Source organism: Pongo pygmaeus, chromosome 8 (genome assembly GCF_028885625.2).
Source record: "Pongo pygmaeus isolate AG05252 chromosome 8, NHGRI_mPonPyg2-v2.0_pri, whole genome shotgun sequence".
NCBI classification, from domain to species: Eukaryota; Metazoa; Chordata; class Mammalia; order Primates; family Hominidae; genus Pongo; species Pongo pygmaeus.
This window is the reverse complement of record NC_072381.2, coordinates 94,386,641-94,409,175: the sequence shown is the minus strand read 5'-3', so window position 1 is coordinate 94,409,175 and position 22,535 is coordinate 94,386,641. Positions and strand designations below refer to the sequence as shown.

Here is a 22,535-nt window from a genome sequence, read left to right as displayed (position 1 = left end):
TAATTATTAATTGATAATCTAATTTTCAATTAAAAATCTAACGGAGTTGTCAGGATTAAATGACTTTATATATGCAAACCACTTAGAATGACACTTTGTAGCCACTAAATATTAAATAACTGGCATATGTTATTATTATTAGATGGATCCTACCCTCAAATGCCTTACAGTTTAGTAGACAGAAAAATAAGTCTCGTCCAACGATACTGTTAAACTAATCAGAAACTTGGTTAAGGTCATTTGATCATCTAAGGCTCTACAACAGTACAGTTTTACAGCTCTTATTTTAAAATGTTCCTATCTAATCCATAAAGCTATCTCAAGATAGGGCAATGCCATTACTTGGTGTGTTATAGTTAACCAATACTGTATGTGGAACATGATGTGGTGTGATACTTTTGAATTGGTGTCTATCTGCTGTTAAAGAGCCTGGCTAATTGAGTTTCTGGAAAAAGTTGAGAAATGTCTTAGCTCGGGCTGGTATAACAAAATAACAGAGGCTACAACTACAATCACACTTGCAAGTAGAAGATCTTTGCTTCAAACCTAGCAGTCTGGCTCTAGAAATCAGGACTTGGATGAGGGTGAAGTGAGTGAGGGCCTAGGGCATACAATTTAAGGAGACACTCTGCAGGTAATGCAAGTGCTGACCCCACATTTGCAAGACATGAGAGTGAGTGTCTCCTTAATGTGCATTAAGTGCCTTGCTTACCTTATCTATCTAGTCCCAGCCCTATCCAGAGCCTACCTTTTACAACTGTACCTTTTAAAGCTTAACATCCTCTACAAAATTATACTATGGAGTAGAAAGGTCATACTGTGAACTGAGCTGGCATTACTGTCACACAAGCTATGTACTTGAGCATCAAAGATAGTATAAAAATAGATGAAATCATAACATAATCTCCATACACTGCAGTTAGAAAGTTATTTATGAAGCATCTGGTATGTCTGGACATACAGTCATCAAGTCACCTGATAGCCCTAGAGCTGGAATGAAATTTAAGAGGATCATTTGGTAAAAGGCATATACTTTAAAAAACCTGAGGCTTAAAAAAGTGAAATAATTTTCACAAAATGACAGAGCCAGAATTGGCAGAAATGAAAGTAGATCACTAGTTTTCTAACCCCAGTTTCACTCGATATCTCTGATTGTGTATTAGTCAGGATCCAGCAACAGAAGCAGAGCCACTGGAAGGGATATACACATGTTTCTTATGGGTATTTGATCTTACGCAATTGTGGGAGCTGGCCAAGCAGGTTCTGTAAGGCTCTTGATTTCATGTCTGGTGCTGAAGCTTCAAGGTACGGAATGAGACTAGAGTTCTATTCTCCTCTGCACTGAGAGGGGGCTGGACTTGACCTATGCCAATAGTTTTCCCACAATTCTAAGACATTTATTTCATCTTGTAATCAAGAGCCAGCATTCTCTCTGTTTTTCAAGAGAAGCCAGGATTATATATTTTTATGTGAGCTCTTCTGATTTTTTTAATTTTAATTTTAATTAATTAATTTATTTTTTTGAGACAGAGTCTCGCTCTGTCACCCCGGCTGGAGTGCAATAGCACGATCTCGGCTCACTGCAACCTCCATCTCCCGGGTTCAAGCGATTCTCCTGCCTCAGCCTCCCGAGTAGCTGGGATTACAGGCATCCGCCATCAAACCCAGTTAATTTTTGCATTTTTAGTAGAGATTGGGTTTTGCCATGTTGGCCAGTCTGGTGTTGAGCTCTTCTGATTTTTAACTATTGACTACTAATTCAAATTTCTAGAACACCCAGAGGGTCCAGCTATTTTGGCAAAGGATGCATATCTGAGGGCCTCTGGACCAGGCATCACATCCAATTACTCACATTTATGTAGGAGGGCACTGAAAGCTTGGACTTAGTCATTTCTGTGTCCTCAGCTCCAGGCTACTTCTTTAGTAGGTGTCCATACATGTTGTTAATAGGAATCAAAGGTGACTATGGGCTGGAAATTAAAGACCCTTAGACAATAATTTCTAGAAATTCTTCTGGTGCTGGAATGTGTCACTACTAGCTACCTTTCACCTTTTGTGATGAAACTGACTGAAAAGCCCAGCATAGGAAAAGGAAGAGGAACCCTTGCTCACCATCGCGGGTCAAAGCCTGGAGCGTCCTGGATACCTGAACTCCATCTTCAAGTGCATGCTAGTAAACCTTTTATCAGCGTTTCCAATTGATACAAAACAGAATGGGACATGTTTAAATTCCCTCCCTTTGGGAGGCAGGGCAATCTGCCCTGTATGTGCTCTGTAAAGCCTCCTTCCCTTTACTGAGCACACGGAGATGGAGGGCCTTGAATTGTTAAGCACTGAAATGTGTGTAGAGGTGGGGAAAACACAGCCAAAGGCCTGTGAGACTCTGAGGCCCCATGTACCTACCAGAATGTGTCGGCACCTCCAAGTAGGAGGCCCAAGCGTGCATAGGCCCAGACACGGTCTTCCTGGGGAACTGCTGCCCCCTGCTGGCAATGAAGGGTGAGACAACATTCGGTTCTAATCAGCTCAGCCAATCTTCTCCACAGCTACCCAACCTCTCATCCACAAGCCAGGTGAGTTGGGCCTTCCTGTTTTGAGCCTCAGGTTCCCCAGCTTCTTGCTTCCTCCACTATGCACTGAGGGCAGGAGTCAGGTATCCTTGTTCAGCTCGGAATCTCCAACCCTTAGGAGAGTGGCCTGTCACTCAAAGAACTGCTGAATGAAAATGGGTTAAATTCTCGTTAGTGAAGAACAGCTGGATCTTTGGCATTAGGCTACTTGAGTTTAAATATCATCTTCATGGCCTGAGTCTCTATATCATCATCTGAAGAAAGGGAAAACACTTCTGTTGGGTGGTTACTGATTCAACACGATAATGAATGTAAAGTATTAGGATTATATCTGTCATATAGCAAGGGTTCAATAAATAGTAACTATTAGTATTTTTTTAAATAGGCCTATCGAAGTATGACAGATGAAGATTAAACTGCACATATTTAAATTGTATATTTTGATGAGTTTTCACATGTGTATATACCTGTGAAACCATCACTACAGTGAAGATAACAAATATATTTATTCCCTCCAAGTTTCCCCATGCCTCTCTGTCATCCAGCCTCCTCTCCTCCCCAAAGAAAAATGTCCCCTCTCCAGGAAACCACTAATTTTCTGTGACTGTAGATTAATTTACAATTTCTATATTTTTATGAAAATGAAATGAGACATGTACTGTTTTTTCTGTCCTCTTTCTCTCAGCCTAATGATTTTAAGAGTCATTCATGTCGCTGTGTGCATCAGAAGATCATTATTCTTTTATTGCAGAGTAATATTCCATTGTATAGATACATCACAATTTGTTTATCCATTTACCTGTTGATGGGCATTTGTGTTGTTTCCAGTTTATGGCTATTACAAATATAACTGCTATGATCATTTGTGGACAAACACTTTCATTTCTCTTGAGTAAATACTTAAGAGTGGAATAGCTGGGCCATACGGTAGATATAATCTTTTATCTAAAGTGATTGTACCATTTTACATTCCCATCAGCAATGAAAGAGTTTCCCAGCGGCTTCACATCCTTGCCAACACTTTTTAATTTTAGCCATCCTGGTGGGTAGAATAGTGTTATCTCATTGTGGTTTTCATTTGCATTTTCCTAATGATTAACGGTGTTGAACATCTTTTCACATGTTTATTCATCATCGATATATCTTCTGTGGTGAAATGTCTGTCCAAATATTTTGCTCATTTTTGATTGGGTTTTTAGTTTTTAAGGAGCAGACCAATCATTTTATAAAGTTAAAAAAACTTACTGAGATACAATCTGCATACCATTCAATTCACCATTTAAAGGGAACAATGGCATTCAGTATATTTGCAGAGCTGTGCAACTATCATCACAATTAATTTTAGAACATTTTCATCACCCTAACTTCCTCTTCCCCTACATCCTTTAGCCATCAACCCACCATCATCCCTAGGCAACTACTAATCTACTTGCTGTCTGCAGAGATTTGCCTATTCTGGACATTTCATGCAAGTGGAAGGGTCTTTTGTGAGTGGCTTTTTAAATTTGGCATAATGTTTTCAAGATTCATCCATGTTGTAGTTTGTATCAGTGCTTCATTTTTAAATTATACAAGAATATTCCATTGTATAAACATGTCAAATTTTATTTATTCATGTATTCATCAGTTGATGAACATACGGTTGTTTCCACTTTTTGGCTATATTGAGTGATAGTCCTATGAACATTCATGTACAAGTTTTTATGTAAACATCAGTTCTTCTTTCTATTGGGTATATACTTGAAAGTGCAGTTGATGGGTCATATGATAACTCTATGTTTACCCTTTTGAGGAACTTCCAGACAGACTGTTTTCCAAAGTGGGCACACCATTTCACATTTCCAGCAGCAGTGTGCAAGCGTTCACATTTCTCCACATCCTCATCAACACTTGTTATTACCTGTATTTTTTATTATAGCTATCCTAGTGGGTATGAAGTGGTATCTCATCATGGTTATAATATGTCTTTTTTTAGAAAAAAAAGTTATTTTACTTTGAAGGGGTCCAATTTGTTAATATTTTTTCTTTCATAGGTTGTGCTTTTTGTGTTGTATTTAAACAATCTTTGACAAAACTCAAATTCCTTAAGATTTTCTCCAATTTTTTTCCAGGAACTCCTATATTTTTAACTTTCAAATGTATGTGTATGGTCCATTTCGAGTTAATTTTTCTATGACTTTAGGGTCTAGGTTCATTGTTTTGCATATAGCTATTCAAGTGTTCTAGCACCATTGTTAAAAAGATTATTCTTTCCCCATTGAATTGTCATGGAACCTTGGTAAAAATCAGTTGGGGGTCTACTTCCCAGTATTCAGTATTCTTATTCTTATTCAGTATTCTTATTTTTAAAAGGCAGCCTTAACTTAGGGCTGATCTTGCTCCAATACTGAGACAATAGTCTTATGAATCTTTTATTGAGTGCCTTGTGTATTACAATGTTTTCCCACTCTGGCTGGTTGTAACTTAAACCATTCCAAGTTTTGTGTGAGCCTTGGGGATCTTACCATTTGCAGGTGGTTCTTTCCACTAAACTATGGTCTAGCATAGTTTCTTCACATGCAAACTGTTAGTTAAAAACTTGAAGGAACCCATCTGCAGCTTGCCACAGCCTCTCTCTCTTCAGCTCTCTCTGCTCCAGCATTCTGCCCTGCAACTCTGCTGCCTTATGAGAATTCCTACTGCCAGATGAGAATGCTTTTTTAATTCTCATTTTTCTCCTCTATTTAGATAAACTGCTGGATTTTGCTTGGATTTGGCCTCCCTAAACTGCAGCCTGGAAAATCTCTCCAGGCAATTATCTGAGGCATTGCAGGGATCATTTCATTTGTTTTCCTTTTCTCAAGGATTGCTCTTTCTTTTGCACTATTTGTTGTCCAATGTCTGAAACTATCGTTTCATACTTATTCCAACTTAGCTGTTTAAAGTAGGAGAGTAAACCAGGTCATTGTTACTCTATCTTTGCTGGAAGCAGAACTGCTATCAGTATTGTTTCTGTCTTAATTCACCAGTCTGGCTTATGATATAAAGTGACCATCCCAAACACACATGTTCATATATGCACACACACACACACCACTGCTACCTCCTGTTTTCTATAAAACTTTCTTTTTATAGTTGTGAAAGTTGTCAAAATCAAAATGAAGTCCTTTATATTAAAGTCCTGGCAAATGGGCCCATGGAAGGCCATAAAGGGAGTGTTCTAACACATATGCCTGAAAATCAGAACTATCACAAAAGACTGCCAAAAATGCAGCCTTGCACACAAAATACTTCTGCAAGGATGTCTATTCAGCAACTGTCAGACCTTGGACCAATGCCACCCTTGTTATTGATCCTTGTAGCCAAGGACAATTGATTCAAAACAACTTATTTATTCTTTCTCATTTTGCTTTTAAAAACTTCCCCTTGTCTTAACTTCTTTAAATATACACATAGTATAATATGGCACACTTATTCACATTGCAAACCTGAATAAATATCATTTTCTTCTGCAGAGTCTCCTTTTCTCTTTTTATTAAGTTTAACTTGGAAAAGGTATGGGTCATCCACCAGTCACTGTGGATCACAATGGCCCAAAGCAGGAAGTAGGAGAAATCTTCCCCTACCTGGGTGAAGGAACTTTGTGGTTATATTTTCATTCATTCACTCACGGATGACAACCTGGATTTAGTTTGCCTGGGTTGCATTTTGGGCTGCATCACTTTTTACTTTTGTGAAATTGTGCTAAGACTTCTACATAGAGTATCTCATTCAATCCTCAAAACTACCTTCATACACCCATTTTACAAGTGAAGACACTGAAGCTTAGAAAGGTTAACTATATTGCCCAATGTCTGACACACAGAAATGCTGCTCAATCTGTTGCTCATTTCTCAGTACTCACTTGACTTAAGCTATCATTGGCACTTGCCAGGGCTGATCATTTCCTCTTTCATGAAATTTCTTTCTTCAGTTCATGTCAAGTACAACATACTCAGTTCTCCTCCAGCCTCATTGTCTTCTCAGCTTTTATATCTTCTGAATCTCTACATGTGTTCTTTGCTACTTATGCTTACTTTACAGGGGATCTCCTCCAGCCTCATGTCTTTAAATACTGTTTCTAATCTGATTAGTCACAAATCGTATCTCTAGCCTGGAGCTTGAATACAACATCTATATATCCTAGTCCCTACTCAACGTCTCCATGGGGATGTTTTGCCAATCTTCTCCTTTTTGTTCCAAATCCATTCCCTGTCCTACCTCTGCTCTGCTCTGTCTTGTGGAGGGTGGAATGGTCTGACCTCTGCAGGCTCTTGTGTCAGCCAGCTTTAGCCTGCCTAGGATCCTCAGAAGGGACTTGTGGAAGACTGAAGGAAGAAGGAAGAAAGAAGGGGAAGTCCAGCTATTTCTAGCTCCTCTCTTTCTTGGCCATGAGTAGTGTCTCTGACAGAGACTGCTGCTCAACTTCTGGTCTATGATGTGACACTTCCTTCATCCAATAATGCCCCAGCTCTTTCCACTGTTGCTAATAATTTCTGTGGTGCCACCCAAACCCTGTTTGTCTTCTCAGCAATGTCATTACCTGTGTAACCATGTCCTCTGTTTGCAATGCCTAGAGTGGCTTCTATTTCCTGACGTGGCCTGAGTTGATACAGGTCTCTAACAGGCATCTCAAAACCAACACATCTAGAACAAACTCCTTATTTCCCTCTCAAGTTGTTCTTCCTGGTACTTTGTCCATTCAAATTCATGGCAACTCCATTAGTGCCATCCTTGATGCTACTGTCCCTCTCATACCTGTATTCAATCCAACAGCAAGTCCTGTTAGTTCAACTTTATAAACATACCTAGAGCTGTCTATTTTTCTCCACTTTCACGGCTACCACCATCCTGGTCCAAGTCATTATTAACTCTCACTTGGACTATTGTGGTGGCCTTCTGATATGGTTTGGCTCTGTCCCCACCCAAATCATTATCTTGAATTGTAGTTCCCATAATGCCCACATGTTGTGGGAGGGACCCAGTGGGAGATAATTAAATCATGGGGGCAGTTTTCCCCATACCTTTCTCGTGGTAGTGACTAGGTCTCATGAGATCTGATGGGTTTATAAGGGTTTCACTTGGTTCTCATATCCTCTCATGTCTGCTGCCATGTAAGACATGCCTTTTGCCTTCTGCCACGATTGTGAGGCCTCCTTAGCCATGTGGAACTGTGAGTCAATTAAACCTCTTTCCTTTACAAATTACCTAGTTTTGGGTATGTCTTTATTAGCAGTATAAGAACTGACACAGTAAATTGGTACCAGTAGAGTGGGGTGCTGTTGTAAAGATACCTGGAAATGTGGAAGTGGCTTTGGAACTGGGTAACAGACAGAGGTTGGAACAGTTTGGAGGGCTCAGAAGAAGACAGGAAGACGTGGGAAAGTTTGGAACTTCTTAGAGAACTGTTGAATGACTTTGACCAAAATGCTGATAATCATATGGACAATGAAATCCAGGCTGAGATGGTCTCAGATGGAGATGAGGAACTTGTTGTGAACTGTAGTAAAGGTGACTCTTGCTATGTTTTAGCAAAGATACTGGGGGCATTTTGTCCCTGCCCTAGAGATTTGTGAAACTTTGAACTTGAGGGAGATGATTTAGGATATCTGGGGGAAGAAATTTCTAAGCAGTAAACATTGAAATGGTGACTTGGGTGCTGTTAAAAGAATTCAGTTTTAAAAGGGAAACAAAACATAAAAGTTCAGAAAATTTGCAGCCTGACAATATGATAGAAAAGAAAAACCCATTTTCTGAGGAGAAATTCAAACTGGCAGCAGAAATTTGCATAAGTAATGAGGAGCCAAATGTTAATTGCCAAGACAATGGTGAAAATGTCTGACAGGGCATGTCAGAGACCTTTGAGGCAGCCCCTCCCATCATAGGCCCAGAGGCCTAGGAGGAAAAAATAGTTTTGTGGGCTGGCTTAGGTCCTCCCTGCTGTGTGCAGCCTAGGGACTTGTGTCCCAGCCTGTGTCCCAGTCGCTCTAGCCATGGCTAAAAGGGGTTAAAGTACAGCTCACGCCATGGCTTCAGAGGGTAAAATCCCTTAGCCTTGACAGTTTCCATGTGGTGTTGAGCCTGTGGGTGCACAGAAGTCAAGAATTGAGGTTTGGGAACCTCCACCTGTATTTCAGAGGATGTGTGGAAATGCCTGAATGTCCAGGCAGATGTTTGCTTCAGGGGTGGGGCCCTCAAGGAGAACCTGGGCTAGGGCAGCGCAGAAGGGAAATGTGGGATCGGAGGCCTCACACAGAGTCCCCAATGGGGCATGGCCTAGTGCAGCTGTGAGAAGAGGGCCACTGTCCTCCAGTCCCCAGAATGTTAGATCCACCAACAGCTTGCACTGTGCACCTGGGAAAGCTTCAGACACTCAACACCAGCCTGTGAAAGCAGCCAGGAGGAAGGTTCCCCCTGCAAAGCCACAGGGGCAGAGCTGCCCAAGACCATGGGAACCCACCTCTTGCATCAGTGTGACCTGGATGTGAGACATGGAGTCAAAGGAGATCATTTTGGAGCTTTAAGAAATGACTGCCTTGATGGATCTGGACTTGCATGGGGCTTTTAGCTCCTTCATTTTGGCCAGTTTCTCCCATTTGAAATGGGTGTATTTATCCAATGCCTGTACCCCCATTGTATCTAAGAAGCAGCTAACTTGCTTTTGATTTTACTGGCTAATAGGTGGAAGGGACTTGCCTTGTCTCAGATGAGACTTTGGACTGTGGACTTTTGAGTTAATGCTGAAATGAGTGAAGACTTAGGGGGACTATTGGGAAGGCATGATTGGTTTTGAAATGTGAGGACATGAGATTTGGGAATGGCCAAGGGCAGAATGATATGGTTTGGCTGTGTCCCCACCCAAATCTCATCTTGAATTGTAGCTCCAGTAATTCCCACGTGTGGTGGGAGGGACACGGTGGGAGATAATTGAATCATGGGGGCAGTTTATCCCATACTGTTCTTGTGGTGGTAAATAAGTCTCACAAGGTCTGATGGTTTTATAAGAGGAAAACCCTTTTACTTGGTTCTTTCTCTCACATCTGCCGCCACGTAAGACAAGCCTTTTGCCTTCCACCATGATTGTGAGGCCTCCCCAGTCCTGTGGAACTGTGAGTCAGTTAAATCTTTTTCCTTCATAAATTACCCAGTCTTGGGTATGTCTTTATTAGCAGCATGAAAACAGACTAATACACTTTCTGATTGGTCTCCCTGCTTCTGTAGTTCAGAATGATCTTTCTAAACTAGATTATGCTGCCCTTCTATTGAAAATATTACACTGGCTTCTCATCTTAGTCAGAAGACACGGTAAAATCTTGACAAGTGGCTCCCAAGGCACCAGACTTCTAGGACTTCATGTTCTATTACTTTCTACTATGTACGTTCTGTTTTAGCCTCAAAGACCTCACCACTTTGGCTAGGACCCACCAGGAATATTCCTACCACAGGGCCTTTGTACCTGCTATTTTCACCCAGAATGTGCTTTCTCCAGTATCTAAGGCTGTTAACTACCTCCTTGCCTGTGCTCAGATGTCACTTCATAAGAGTCCTTTTCTGATTACCATATACATATCATCCTCCTGCTTATCTCTGTTTTTTTTTTTTTTTTTTTTAGATGGAGTCTCACTCTGTTGTCCAGGCTGGAGTGCAGTGGCATGATCTCCACTCACTGCAACCTCCACCTCCCTGGTTCAAGCCATTTTCCTGCCTCAGCCTCCCAAGTAGCTGGGATTAGAGGCACACACCACCATGCCCGCTAATTTTGTATTTTTAGTAGAGATGGGGTTTCGCCATGTTGGCCAGGCTGGAATGAACTCCTGTCCTCAGGTGATCCACCCTCCTCAGCTTCCCAAAATGCTGGAATTACAGGTGTGAGCCACTGTGCCCAGCCCTTTGTTGTCTGTTGTTGTTGTTTGTTTTTGTTGTTCTTTATAGCACTTATCACCACCTCATGTATTATATAGTTATTCATGATGTGTCTCTTCCCATCAGAATATATATAAGAGAACAGCAACCTTGTTTGGTTGGTTTCTATACCTCCATTGTCTTACTAATGCCTGGCATTTAGTAGGTGCTCAATAAAATCTTTGTTTTAGAAAATGATTAATAATATGTGCATATTGAATATTGTTTCCTCTTTTAACAAATCTTTAATAATAATAAAAAAATTTAAAGCAGCAAGATTGCTTTGCATCAGGCACAATGATAAGCGCTTTAAATGGGGCCCATGATTCACTTTCATTTATAGAGCCCACATGCTCTCTATCAGGCGCAGAAGGTGCCAGCCCTGCAGGAGCTTCGGGGGCGGAGCAAACGGCCGCCTAAAAGAGCCTTTGCTAAGAGAGCATGCGTAGGCGACTCGCTGGTAGAGCTGCGGGCCTGCCAGCCGGGGAAGCGGAGGACGGGCTCCATCGCTTAGAACCGCCTACAGCGCATGCTCTGTGGGGTCAATTGGGGGGCTGGCAAGCGGCCGCGCTGGGCTGGGGCGGAGTCTCCGAGGCACTTCCCGGTGGCTGGCTGCTCTGATTGGCTGAACAAATAGTCCGAGGGTGGTAGCCACCCGCCCTCCCGACAAGGCCGACCAGGCCCCCTGGCAGGTCCACTATCCGCACCTCGGCCCCTGAGAGCTGGCACGGCGACTCGAGACAGCGGCTCGGCAGGACAGCTCCAGGTGAGAGTGCCGGCCCCGCGGCGCTGCCAGGTGCGGGTGCGGCGTGGAAGCTGGTGCTTCCACCAAGGGGAGGGTCGCGCCCCGAGGCTCTGCCGGCCGGCAAGACCCTCTGCATTTGGACCGAGCGAGTCTCACCTGGGGTGCCTGCGGGTGCTTTTTCTGCGGGCGTTGACTCAAGGCATCTGCCAGTCAACCAGGGCAACTTCAGAGAGCTGAAGTTGCCGACTCTTCCCTGGGCGCTGTCCACTTTCCTGGACAGGCGCGGTCGCCGGTCAGTGAAGCTGCCCAGTGCTCCTGGACCGCGAGGACAGCAGGGATGTCTGATTCCTCTCTCTGCATCCTCGTGCTCTCCCATTAGCTCCTCCAGGCATTCCATCCTACCTCTCTTGTTAGCCAACGGCGTGGTCGAAAGCAGACTTGGGCATCAATCCTGGTTAAAGTCCCAGCGATAGTGCTTTTTAAACAGCTGACTCTTTGCTTGCAGTACTTCAGCTGGGTGAACCTCAGATTCCTGAAAAGTGGAATTAATGGTACTGCCATAGGGTCGGTGGAGTAGTAGTTGACATAGCAGATCAGAAGCGCTGCCTGCGGTGGCTGGCGCCTCGCAAGAGCTTAAATGAGAGTCGTAATAATTGTTGTTATTAGAAAGCTAAATAGCATGCTGCGTTGGGGCCTTTTCTTCTGCCACTGAACTGTTGGACTGCTCCTATCTTTTTTCAGAATCTGTACTATGCATCTAATACATACACTTGGTCCTGAGGATACAAAGCTGAGTCAGATTGTTACAAAGTCTAAAGAACTGAGATAAAGGTGTTAATACAGCCCAGAAAAGCACACTTAATTCAGCCTGGAGGGTTTTTTTTTCCCCCTCCTTCGAGATTTTCACGGTATCTCCTTCTTTGTAAGAATTGCTTGGCTTAGTAAGTTGAGAAAAACATACTAAGTATGTAGTGTTGTGTTGGAAGGAAAACTTAACTGCGTGAGATTTTCAGCTGAGCAGCTTTAGGTGTTACTCTCATGGACCTTCCTCTGGGCAGTTGATACAGGTTCTGTAGGAAAACCGCTGAATGAAAGCAGCTCCTGCAGATGCTACTCTATTTTCAATTGTGGTAATTCATTTAATTTTTTCCCTTTCAATTTACTCCTTATTCTCTAGTAATAATAGTCTTTTGGGAGGTTGCATTTATGTTAAAAAAAAAAATAGCCTGGGGCTGTACAATCCTTCCTACCATGAAGAAGTACAAAGTTGTAAGTAGAAGCAGTGACCTTGCTTTGCCAATGCACACTGAAGGGGATAACGTTTGCTCCTGTTTAGAATTTCAGAGTTCACGGCCGGGCGCGGTGGCTCACGCCTGTAATCCTAGCACTTTTGGAGGCCGAGGCTGGCGGATCACGAGGTCGGGAGATCGAGACCATCCTGGCTAACACGGTGAAACCCCGTGTCTACTAAAAATACAAAAACAAAATTAGCCAGGCGTGGTGGTGGGTGCCTGTAGTCCCAGCTGCTCGGGAGGCTGAAGTGGGAGAATGGCGTGAACCCAGGAGGCGGAGCTTGCAGTGAGCCGCGATCTCCCCCCTGCACTCCAGCCTGGGCGACAGAGCAAGACTGTCTCAAAAAAAAAAAAAAAAAAAAAGAAAAGAAAAGAAAAGAATTTCAGAGTTCACTACTTCTTGGAAAAAAATAATCCCAGGAGGAATTCCATCAACAGAAGAGAGTCAGTTCACTTTTGCAATCTCCTGAGAATCAGTTTCTTAAGACTTGTGGAACATTCAGTTTAAACACAAAACTAAAAACAAACAGCTGTATTGGAGTATTATTGACATACAATAGCATGGCATATTTCAATTGTACAATTGTATAAGTTTTTGCATGTGTACCCACCTGTGAAACCATCAGTACATTCAATATTATGAACCTGTACATCACCTCCAAAAGATCATTTGTGCATACCCCTTTGTAATCCTTTCTTACTGCCCCTTCTGTCCCCAGGAAACCACTGATCTGCTTTCTGTGAATATAGATTAGACTGCATTTTGTGGAGTTTTATATGAATGGGATCAGACAGTACTTTTTTTTTTCCTTATTTTGATCTGACTTCTTTCGGCATAATTATTTTGAGATTAATCTATATTGTTTTGTGTTCATTCCCTTTTATAGCTGAGTAGTAGGTATATACCATAATTTATCCAATCATCCATTTAAAGTATTTGGGTTTTTCCAGTTTTTGTCTATTACACCCCAAAGCTGCTATAAACATTTATGTACAAGTCTTTGTATGGGCATACATGCCTGTATCTTTTTAAGTGATTCTATTTATTTTTTTAAAATGTAGAAGTTCTGGGATCTAGTCCTAGGTTTTTCTCTAACCGCTTGTGTGTTCTTAGGAGAGGCATTTAACTTTGCCTTCAGCATCCTAAAGATCTTTGCTGTGATTTTGAGTCATCACTGCCAGAAACCAAGATGGTCTTTGCTGATTTGATGGTTAGAGAATTTCAGAAGGAGAGAGATGGGTCAAATTTTTCCTTTCTGTTTCTTTTGAAAGCTCTGTTTTCTTTCATTTCACTTTTTTCCCATGAATGACAGATTTAAATGCTGACATATAATTTGGGGCAAGAACAGAAGTGGTTAGATAAGTAGGAGGAAGAGCTAATAGTGGCTGAACTTAAACTTGTCTAAATCACAGGTGGAGGGCAAGAGGTGGGAAATAAGCAAGCTCAGAAATTTTGTGTCTCTTTTTCTCAAACTATCCTCTTCTAAGTCTTGCCTTTTGTTATTTCTCCATGAACAATTTGTTTTTAACTTTGGGGTCAGGAGGTGAATGGGTATGCTGGACTCCAAAGGTCATATATTAATTGGAGGTGGTGGGTGGGAGATTTCTTAGTTAAAAATAATTCCTTTAGGCCGGGCACGGTGGCTCACGCCTGTAATCCCAGCACTTTGGGAGGCCGAGGCGGGCAGATCACGAGGTCAGGAGATCGAGACCATCCTGGCTAACACAGTGAAACCCCGTCTCTACTTAAAATACAAAAAAAAATTAGCCTGGCGTGGTGGTGGGCGCCTGTAGTCCCAGCTACTTGGGAGGCTGAGGCAGGAGAATGGCCTGAACCTGGGAGGCGGAGCTTGCAGTGAGCCAAGATTGCCCCACTGCACTCCAGCCTGGGCGACAGAGCGAGACTCCGTCTCAAAATAAATAAATAAATAAAATAAAATAATAATAATAATAATAATAATTCCTTTGGGAGGCAGAGGCGGGCAGGTCATGAAGTCATCTGAGACCAGCCTTGCCAATATAGTGAAACCCCGTCTCTACTAAAAACACAAAAATTAGCTGGGCATAGTGGCCTGCGCCTGTAGTCCCAGCTACTCTGGAGGCTGAGGCAGGAGAACCGCTTGAACCTGGGAGGCAGAGGTTGTGGTGAGCCGAGATTGTGCCGCTGCACTCCAGCCTGGGCAACAGAGCGAGACTCCGAAAAAAAAAAAAATTCCTGGGCAGGCGCGGTGGCTCACGCCTGTAATCCCAGCCCTTTGAGAGGCCGAGGTGGGCGAATTACGAAGCCAGGAGTTTGAGACCAGCCTGGCCAATATGGTGAAACCCTGTCTCTACAAAAATACAAAAATTAGCCGGGCATGGTGGTGCGTGCCTGTTGTCCCAGCTACTCAGGAGGCTGAGGCAGAAGAAATGCTTGAACCAGGAGGCAGAGGTTGCAGTGAGCTGAGATTGCACCATTGCACTCCAGTCTGGGTGACAGAGTGAGACTCCATCTCAAAAAATAATTAAATAAATAAATAAATAAATAAAATAAAAAAATTCCTTATTCTCCTTTCAGATATGGCTGGAGTCATTTGTTTCATATTTTCCCTTCACCTTTTACTTGCCCTAAATCTGGTTCAGAACTTTTTGTGGGAGCATTGATTTACCAGAATATTTTTGTGTAGTAAAATTCAAGCAAATAATAATGGACTGTTTTATTATACAGAATGAAAATGCGGTTCTTGGGGTTGGTGGTCTGTTTGGTTCTCTGGACCCTGCATTCTGAGGGGTCTGGAGGGAAACTGACAGCTGTGGATCCTGAAACAAACATGAATGTGGTAAGTTTCTCAAAGTTATGTACTTTTAAAATGCATCTATTTCCCAGATCCAGTTATGTGAGCTACATGAAGCCATACCCATGCGTTCATCTCTTTATAACTCCTTTGCTTTTCAATTTCTCTGAATTTTTTTTTTTTTTTTTTTTTGAGACAGAGTCTTACTCTGTCACCTGCCCGCCCAGGCTGGAGTGCAGTGGTGCAATCTCAGCTCATTGCAACCTCTGCCTCAGAGTCTCAAGCAATTCTCGAGCCTTAGCCTCCCAAGTAGCTGGGACTACAGGCATGCACCACCATGCTTGGCTAATTTTTTTTGTATTTTAGTAGATACAGGGTTTCACCATGTTGCCCAGGGTGGTCTTGAACTCCTGAGTTCAGGTGATCTGCCCGTCTCAGCCTCCCAAAGTCCTGGGATTACAGGCGTGAGCCACCGAGCCCAGCCCAATTTCTCTGAATCTTAGATTCAGTTTGCTAGGCTTTTCTCACCAGGTAATATGTAGTTAACAAACCTCAGTTTAATGTTATATATACTTCTTAATAAGATAAATTATGATTTTTATTAATTCATTTCATTTTTAAGTCTCACTAAGTTTGTTTAAACTATAAAAAAGTATTTAAACTTTGCAAGAACATTACCGCGATTGAGAGCTGGTTTTAGAATACATTGAACAAAGGTTGTGATTAAGAATGTCCAGGGAACATATTTCTATACAGAAGTCAAAGTATCTGAGCAAAATTTTATTAGAAAGAATATGCAAAAATAACCACTCGACTAATTAAAACATCAGAAAGTTATTAATCGTAAGTAAACAATAAAATCTGGAAATACCTCATTTAGGCACAAAATATCAGTAAAGTACAAATTATTAAAGAAAACAGCACCTTTAAAATAGATGTTGCAGTGACCCAGCTGAACAATCAGGCAAGCTTAGGGACTCAGAGAGAAATTCACAGTGAGCCGGGAGAATATGACCTGATAACAGGGTCTTAAAGTTAAGTTTTACTTCTTAGCTCAAAGCTTTTCTTTTGCCTCCCAATTTTTCCAACTTTTAAAATAATTTTTTAAGTAAGAATGATACAATTAAATTCTTTCAAGTACTTATGGTAGAGAGGGCATGTGCACTTATTTACATTACATCCCCTGGATAACTGAATTATCCATATCCCACTCAGCTCCTGATTAACAATTGTCCCATGAATCCTTCCTTATAGAGAAGTAAATGTGACCGTAATTCCCTGTTTTGTTCAACTTTTCTTCCATCCCACCTTGACATTCTATGTAATTATTTTAGTCCATTGATAAAAACAGGTTAATATTTTTTATGCTTTATTGGCCAGCAGGGGATGTCTCAAAACAAAGAAAGTGTTTTATACATTGACAGTTCTAGCTGAGATATTTAGAAAAGAAAGAAATGAACATTTATTTGTGCCCGGTAGGCAGGATGGAAACAAAGAGGCCCAAGCTGTGGTAAAGTTAGACAAATTTGGTGTAAAACATGCTAGAATGATGAAACTGAAGTTTAACCAGACACCTGTAGGTGGAACACAAGCGTGAAACAAGGGAGGATTTACTCTTGTGATGGGAAGTTGGCTGCTAGATTTAGCAGACTAAAATTTCAATGACAAATGCTTTCTTAAAGCCTGGAGAACATAGTTTATCTGCTCCTTTGCTTGTTAATGTGGGAGACTGTTTCAGATTCTGTCCACCCAATTTCCATCGTCCTTTTTCTCTACAGAGTGAAATTATCTCTTACTGGGGATTCCCCAGTGAGGAATACCTAGTTGAGACAGAAGATGGATATATTCTGTGCCTTAACCGAATTCCTCATGGGAGGAAGAACCATTCTGACAAAGGTATGGGAAAGCTCTTAAAAGTAAAAACCAGAATTCGTCTGGGTTTTGTGTTAGTAACCAAGTTCAGATTTAACTTAAAAACATTGAAATGGGATTATTTTTAGACAAAAGCACTAACTGTGTTGAGGTTTGCAAGGCACAGAAAAATAATTTTCTTTTAAAGAAGTAAGGACAAGTGTCATCTAATTTTTTGTTCAAAGGCCAGATTCATTTGAGGATATGCTAAAATCTCTGTGGCTTTGTTTTTTTAAGGAAGCATCTTATTTAATGAAATGTTTTGAGCATTAAGTAGATGGCTTTTGCTGTTTAAAAATTATTTAATTTTTTTGAATTCACATAATCTAAAAATCAGAGAATTAGAAGACATACAGTGAATTGCCTCCCTTCTCTTTCACTCCCTACTTCCTGCTTTTTTGTGTATCTTTCTAAAATAACTTCATTTTAAAATCTTTTTATTTCCAAAAATCTCATTAGAAACAAATACAAACACAGATTCTTATTTTTCCCTTGCCTCCATTTTCATGCAAAAGATGGCACTATTTTGTTCTTTGAATTGTTTACTTAATATCTTGGAGATCTTTCCATACAATACATAAAGCACATCTTCCAGAGGTGCGTGGTATTTCACTATATGACTGTATCATGATTTATTTACCAAGTGTCCTATTAATGCGTATTTGTGCTATTTCAGTCTTCTGTTAACGAATATTGCTGCTGTAAATAAGCTTTTGTGTGTGCAAGTTTATTTACATGATACATGTCCAGAAATAGAATTTTTGGATCACAGGATATATGCATTTGTGATTTTGATATATATTGCCAAGCTGATTTTCATGTGCACGTGTCCTGATAATTACTATCATTGTGAATATATGAAAGTTCTTGTAGCTTTGGCTTAAAAAGTATATATGTACATATATATGTATATCTTTTTTCTCTCTCTCATTTTATAACTCAAGCAAAACTGCAGTTTCCAGTGCAGATAAAGGAATTTCTAGACAGACTGATTGAAATTATTAAGCAGGTATCAGAAGAAGGATCTAATCTTTATTCAATTATCTCTCCAGATGTAGCTTATTTATTTATTTATTTGAGATGGATTTTCGCTCTTGTTGCCTAGGCTGGAATGCAATGGTGCAATCTTGGCTCACTGCAACCTCCCCCTTCCGGGTTTAAGTAAGATGTAGCTTATTCTATAACATTTTTTTGTTTCTGGAGACTTTTCTTGGGGAAATTAAGGTTTAGATTAAGGTAGTTAGATAGCTATTTATTCTTCAATTTAAGTGTTATACAGGCAAAAGAGCCACCTTTGCCTCAATTCCTGCCCAAATTGTTATTCAAAGCAAACTTAAAAACCCTTTGTGTTAATGTAAGCATTGTATTATTATTTGCTTTGTTTTTTCTTAATTTATCCTAGTTTAACTTTTTTCTTCCATGTGTTCTAGCTATAATAAGATTTTAATAATGTTTAGGTGGCCATGAGAACCATTTTTTTTGAAATTTGATTTCTAACTTTTGAGATTTTTGTGGTTTACAGATACATGCTGTTAAGCTTCCTTTTTATAAATATGTTATAAAATGAGTGATGAGTTATAGTGAGAGCTTTTAGTTTTTCCTGTGCTCAAAACACTCAAAACATATATTTTATGCTAGAGCGAGCATATGATCTTGGTTTCCTTCCTTTTTTTTCCCCCAATGAATAACCCCTGTATACTGATTTCAGACACTGTATAAAGAAAAATCTTTTGTATTATTTTTCTTAAAATTATAGTTGATTAATTAGTAATGTGAATCACTGTTAAACGATGGTAAGAATCTCAGTAAAACATGCTGAGAGCTCTCCTCCTATATCCAGCTTCAGACTTCTCTCTCCATCCAGTGGTTAAAACACTCAGAGTCACATGCCCTACCTGTGTGTATCACACTGCTGCAGGGGAAGGTGTAGTGCCCTGGAATATGAAGAAAGTGAGCATGAGTCTTGATATGCTCCCAGGTAATAGAAAGGAGACTTAGGGGACCTTGGTGCTACACCTGGGTCTGCCCCTGACTTCTTGTGTGCTTTGTTTTTTCTTTTTTTTTTAACCTCTGTGGGATATATTATATATACCTTATTTTATTTTTGGCAAGAGGGTTGGGGATTGGGGGAGTGGAGAGTCTAGGTCTTTAGAGTGGGGGAATATAGACTGAAAGTATTTACTCCAAGCTAAATCTGTTCATAGCATTTGGTCCTCATGTTCTTTTTCTATTCTGAGAGGCCCTCCCTGTAGGGGATCACTGATGTGTATGTCATACCTGCTATGAGCTAACCTCAGTGGGGAGTTTTCAAGGAAGTCTACGGTGAACAACTCAGTTCTCTAAAGGAATTGTGATTTTCCTAAGAACTGTGTAGGTGCTTTCCTGATGGTTTGCATTTCCACATTCTAAAACAGAGCATGGACAGAGGCTCTTTACTGTCCTTCACTCCTATTCAAGAGCAAGGTTGTTGCCACTGGTGTTATTTCAGCTGTTTAAAGGCACATAGATAAAAAGAATGGAGAAAGCCTTTCACACCCAAAGTGAAATGCTCTTCTCATGCATCCCACTTCCCCTCCTGACTTCCTCCTCTATTATTAATAGCACCAGCATCCTCCTAATGACCTCGCCTGGAATCTGCAGAATCATTCTTGACCACGGGTCCTCTCTAGGCCACCCACATTAAATTGCTTCAGTTCATCTTTTTCTTCTGTTTCCCTGACCACCATCCTACATTAGGCTCTTGTTACCACTTAACTGGGCGCCTGAAATAAGCTCAGCAGCTGAGAGAGTCTTGAGCCATTTCCATTTTCAAGGCTCCTCGTATACTAACAAAAAGAAATAATTTCAAGACAGGATTATGGAAATTCAGTTTGCTTATATAATTAAGAAATTAATACTTTTAATACACACAAAAATACTGCTATACATTCATACTATTTACAAGTAATTACAAAATATATTAAAACGTTATTCATCTTTTGGTACCACATTCCTTGTGGAACCTGAGTCTACAGCTGAATGGTGAGCATCTTTCAGTCCTGTTGCCGTGGGCCTCTTTGACTGACTGTGTAGCATCACTTGGAGATCAGGTTTTTTTATGAACACAGGGCTTAGCCACATGGCTTCTCTGCCCATGTTTGCTTAAAAGCTTTACCTAACTGCTCTTTTCTCTGCCAGCCTTCCTGTTCTCGTTCATCCTATGTGGTTTTGCAGGATTAAGTTTCTTCAAGCTCAGCTATAATTATGTGAAATTGCCATTCAGCAATCTTCAGGGGTCTCAGAAATGAAGATACACACTGTTCCTTAAATATTCTGTCCAGCTGGTATTTGTACCTTTCACCTCCATTCTGTAGAGTAGTAGCCCTTGGCTACTTGTGCAGTATGTGCGTGCTGTTTCCCACCGTTAAGCAACCTTCTTAGGAAGTGTTGAGCAACGCTTTGCTCCTGAAGGGAATTGAAATTCAGAAATTACTCCTTCATAGGGAAGTGGCTCTGTTTTCATCTGCTCAGCCTTATTTCAGAAAGTCATGGGGAGTTAGCACTAGAGGGGTCTCAGATTCCTGCCTGGGCTAGGGATTTTTGTTTTTTTTAACACATTTCACTGGTGGATTCCAAGGTAGAATTCTTGGTTCTGGCAACCTGTGTTCTAGACTAACGTCCTCCTTTTGTTGGATAAGACAGCCAGGTTCAAATAGGGAAATGAATTTGCCTCAGGTCGGAGGGTCATGGCCTGACCTGTGTGACTACAGATTCAGTGATCTTTGAACTGGAGAATGTGGCCTTACATAATAAATATTAACCAAGTTGATCCCGCGATAGGCACAATATATATTTTATATATATATATATACACACCAAGAGTGGCACATTTGTATCTGAAAGTTATGCATCTGATTGCCGAGTGGGTGAAGTGGCACTTTAAACTGTGAAAGCCTGGAATGACTGCCTTCAGCATGCAGAAACAGGCTTTTCAACCGTGGCCTCAGCAAAGATTCCCCAGGGGTTGTCCATTGAGCTATTAGAGTCATAGCTGAAAATTCACAGCATGGCTTGTGAGTTAAGTCTTTAGAAGGAGACCATCAGCTTGTATTTTGCTTTGATTGTTTATTTTAGAATTCTGGTTGATTTCTAGATTTTTCTTTCCTTATAGAAAAATCCTTCACTTCTAAAGAAACTATTTTTTGAATCACTGCAGTGCTCTAACGGGCTACACATAGGCCTCGGTAATCTGGGATGTAATTCCTCACCCCTGGTGGTGCCAAACAGACATGGGTTCATTAATCAATGCCTGAGCTTGGTGACTTGGGCTGAGCTCAGGCTCATGTAGCACTCTGATGGCACATTGGGTAGGGGATTGCATTCAGAACCTTTGCCTAATGGAGCAGCATAAGTGAGGTCAGCTGTACAGTTTATCGCATAGACCCAGGTTGGGATCAGAGCAGAGAGCCAAGTGGAAAGGAGGATAGTGCTCTGCCCTGTCCCCTTCCCTCCTCTTTGTCTTGGTTAACCGCTCTGACCTGTCCTCTGTTCTCAACCTCATTTTCACATCTTCAGGAAAGATTTCCTCAGCCTCTCACACCAGGTCAGGCCCTGGCTACATATTCTCATAGTTCTCTGTGTTTTTCTCCATCGCAATTAAGACAATAAACAATATATTATTATGTAGGTGATGATGTGTATGACCTCTGTCATCCCCACCAGACTCTGCGGGGATGAAGACTTTTCTGATTCTCTTTACTTGGTAAATTGCTTTAGCTCCAGGCTGCAGTCTACCCAAGCATGCTCCTGCAGCCCTCCTGTGACATTGTGATTTAATAGTGTCCCCTGCTCAAGTCCACACTGCATTAAGGATTTCCTACTCCTGGGCTCCTAGGAGTCCACGAACACAACTTAAAGGCTTCCTGTGGTGGGTAAAACATGAGCTGTATTGCCTCATGATTAAGCTGAGCATGTGAAGAGCCACCAGTCATGGGTGTAAGTTCTGGCTCTACTATTTAACTAGCTGTGTGACCTTGGCAATTTTCTTTACCTCTTGAAGTTTTGACTTGTTCAATTATTAAACAGGAAGAATAATACTGGCTACTTCGTAGGCTGTTGTGAAAATCTGATAAGGCCTGTGAAATATATGCAGTATAGTAAGTGCAGGTGATACAATTTCTTTTACAACATTTATTTATTTAAAATATTAATGAATAAATAAATACATATTTTAAAAGTCTCACCGTGTCTCCCAGGCTAGAATGCAGTGGTAAAATCTTAGCTTACTGCAGCCTCAAATGATCCTCCCTCAGCCTCCCAAAGGGCTGGGATAACAGGCATGAAC

The 22,535-nt window shown here is 41.1% G+C and overlaps 1 protein-coding gene across 2 annotated transcripts in view; it reads left to right on the top strand.

Annotated features, from left to right (window-relative positions):
• Positions 1-10,937: 10,937 nt before the first annotated feature.
• The window catches only part of LIPA (lipase A, lysosomal acid type), a 38,349-nt gene continuing 26,751 nt past the window's right edge, over positions 10,938-22,535 (top strand). The window contains exons 1-3 of one of the 2 annotated variants that reach the window (XM_054503502.2): positions 10,938-11,256; positions 15,235-15,346; positions 17,080-17,197. In XM_054503502.2, coding sequence (XP_054359477.1) covers positions 15,236-15,346; positions 17,080-17,197 — 229 coding nt within the window. In that variant the 5' untranslated portion in view covers positions 10,938-11,256; position 15,235. Of the gene's footprint in view, positions 11,287-15,234; positions 15,347-17,079; positions 17,198-22,535 lie in introns of both variants that reach the window. The other variant, XM_054503501.2, reaches the window with a different exon arrangement.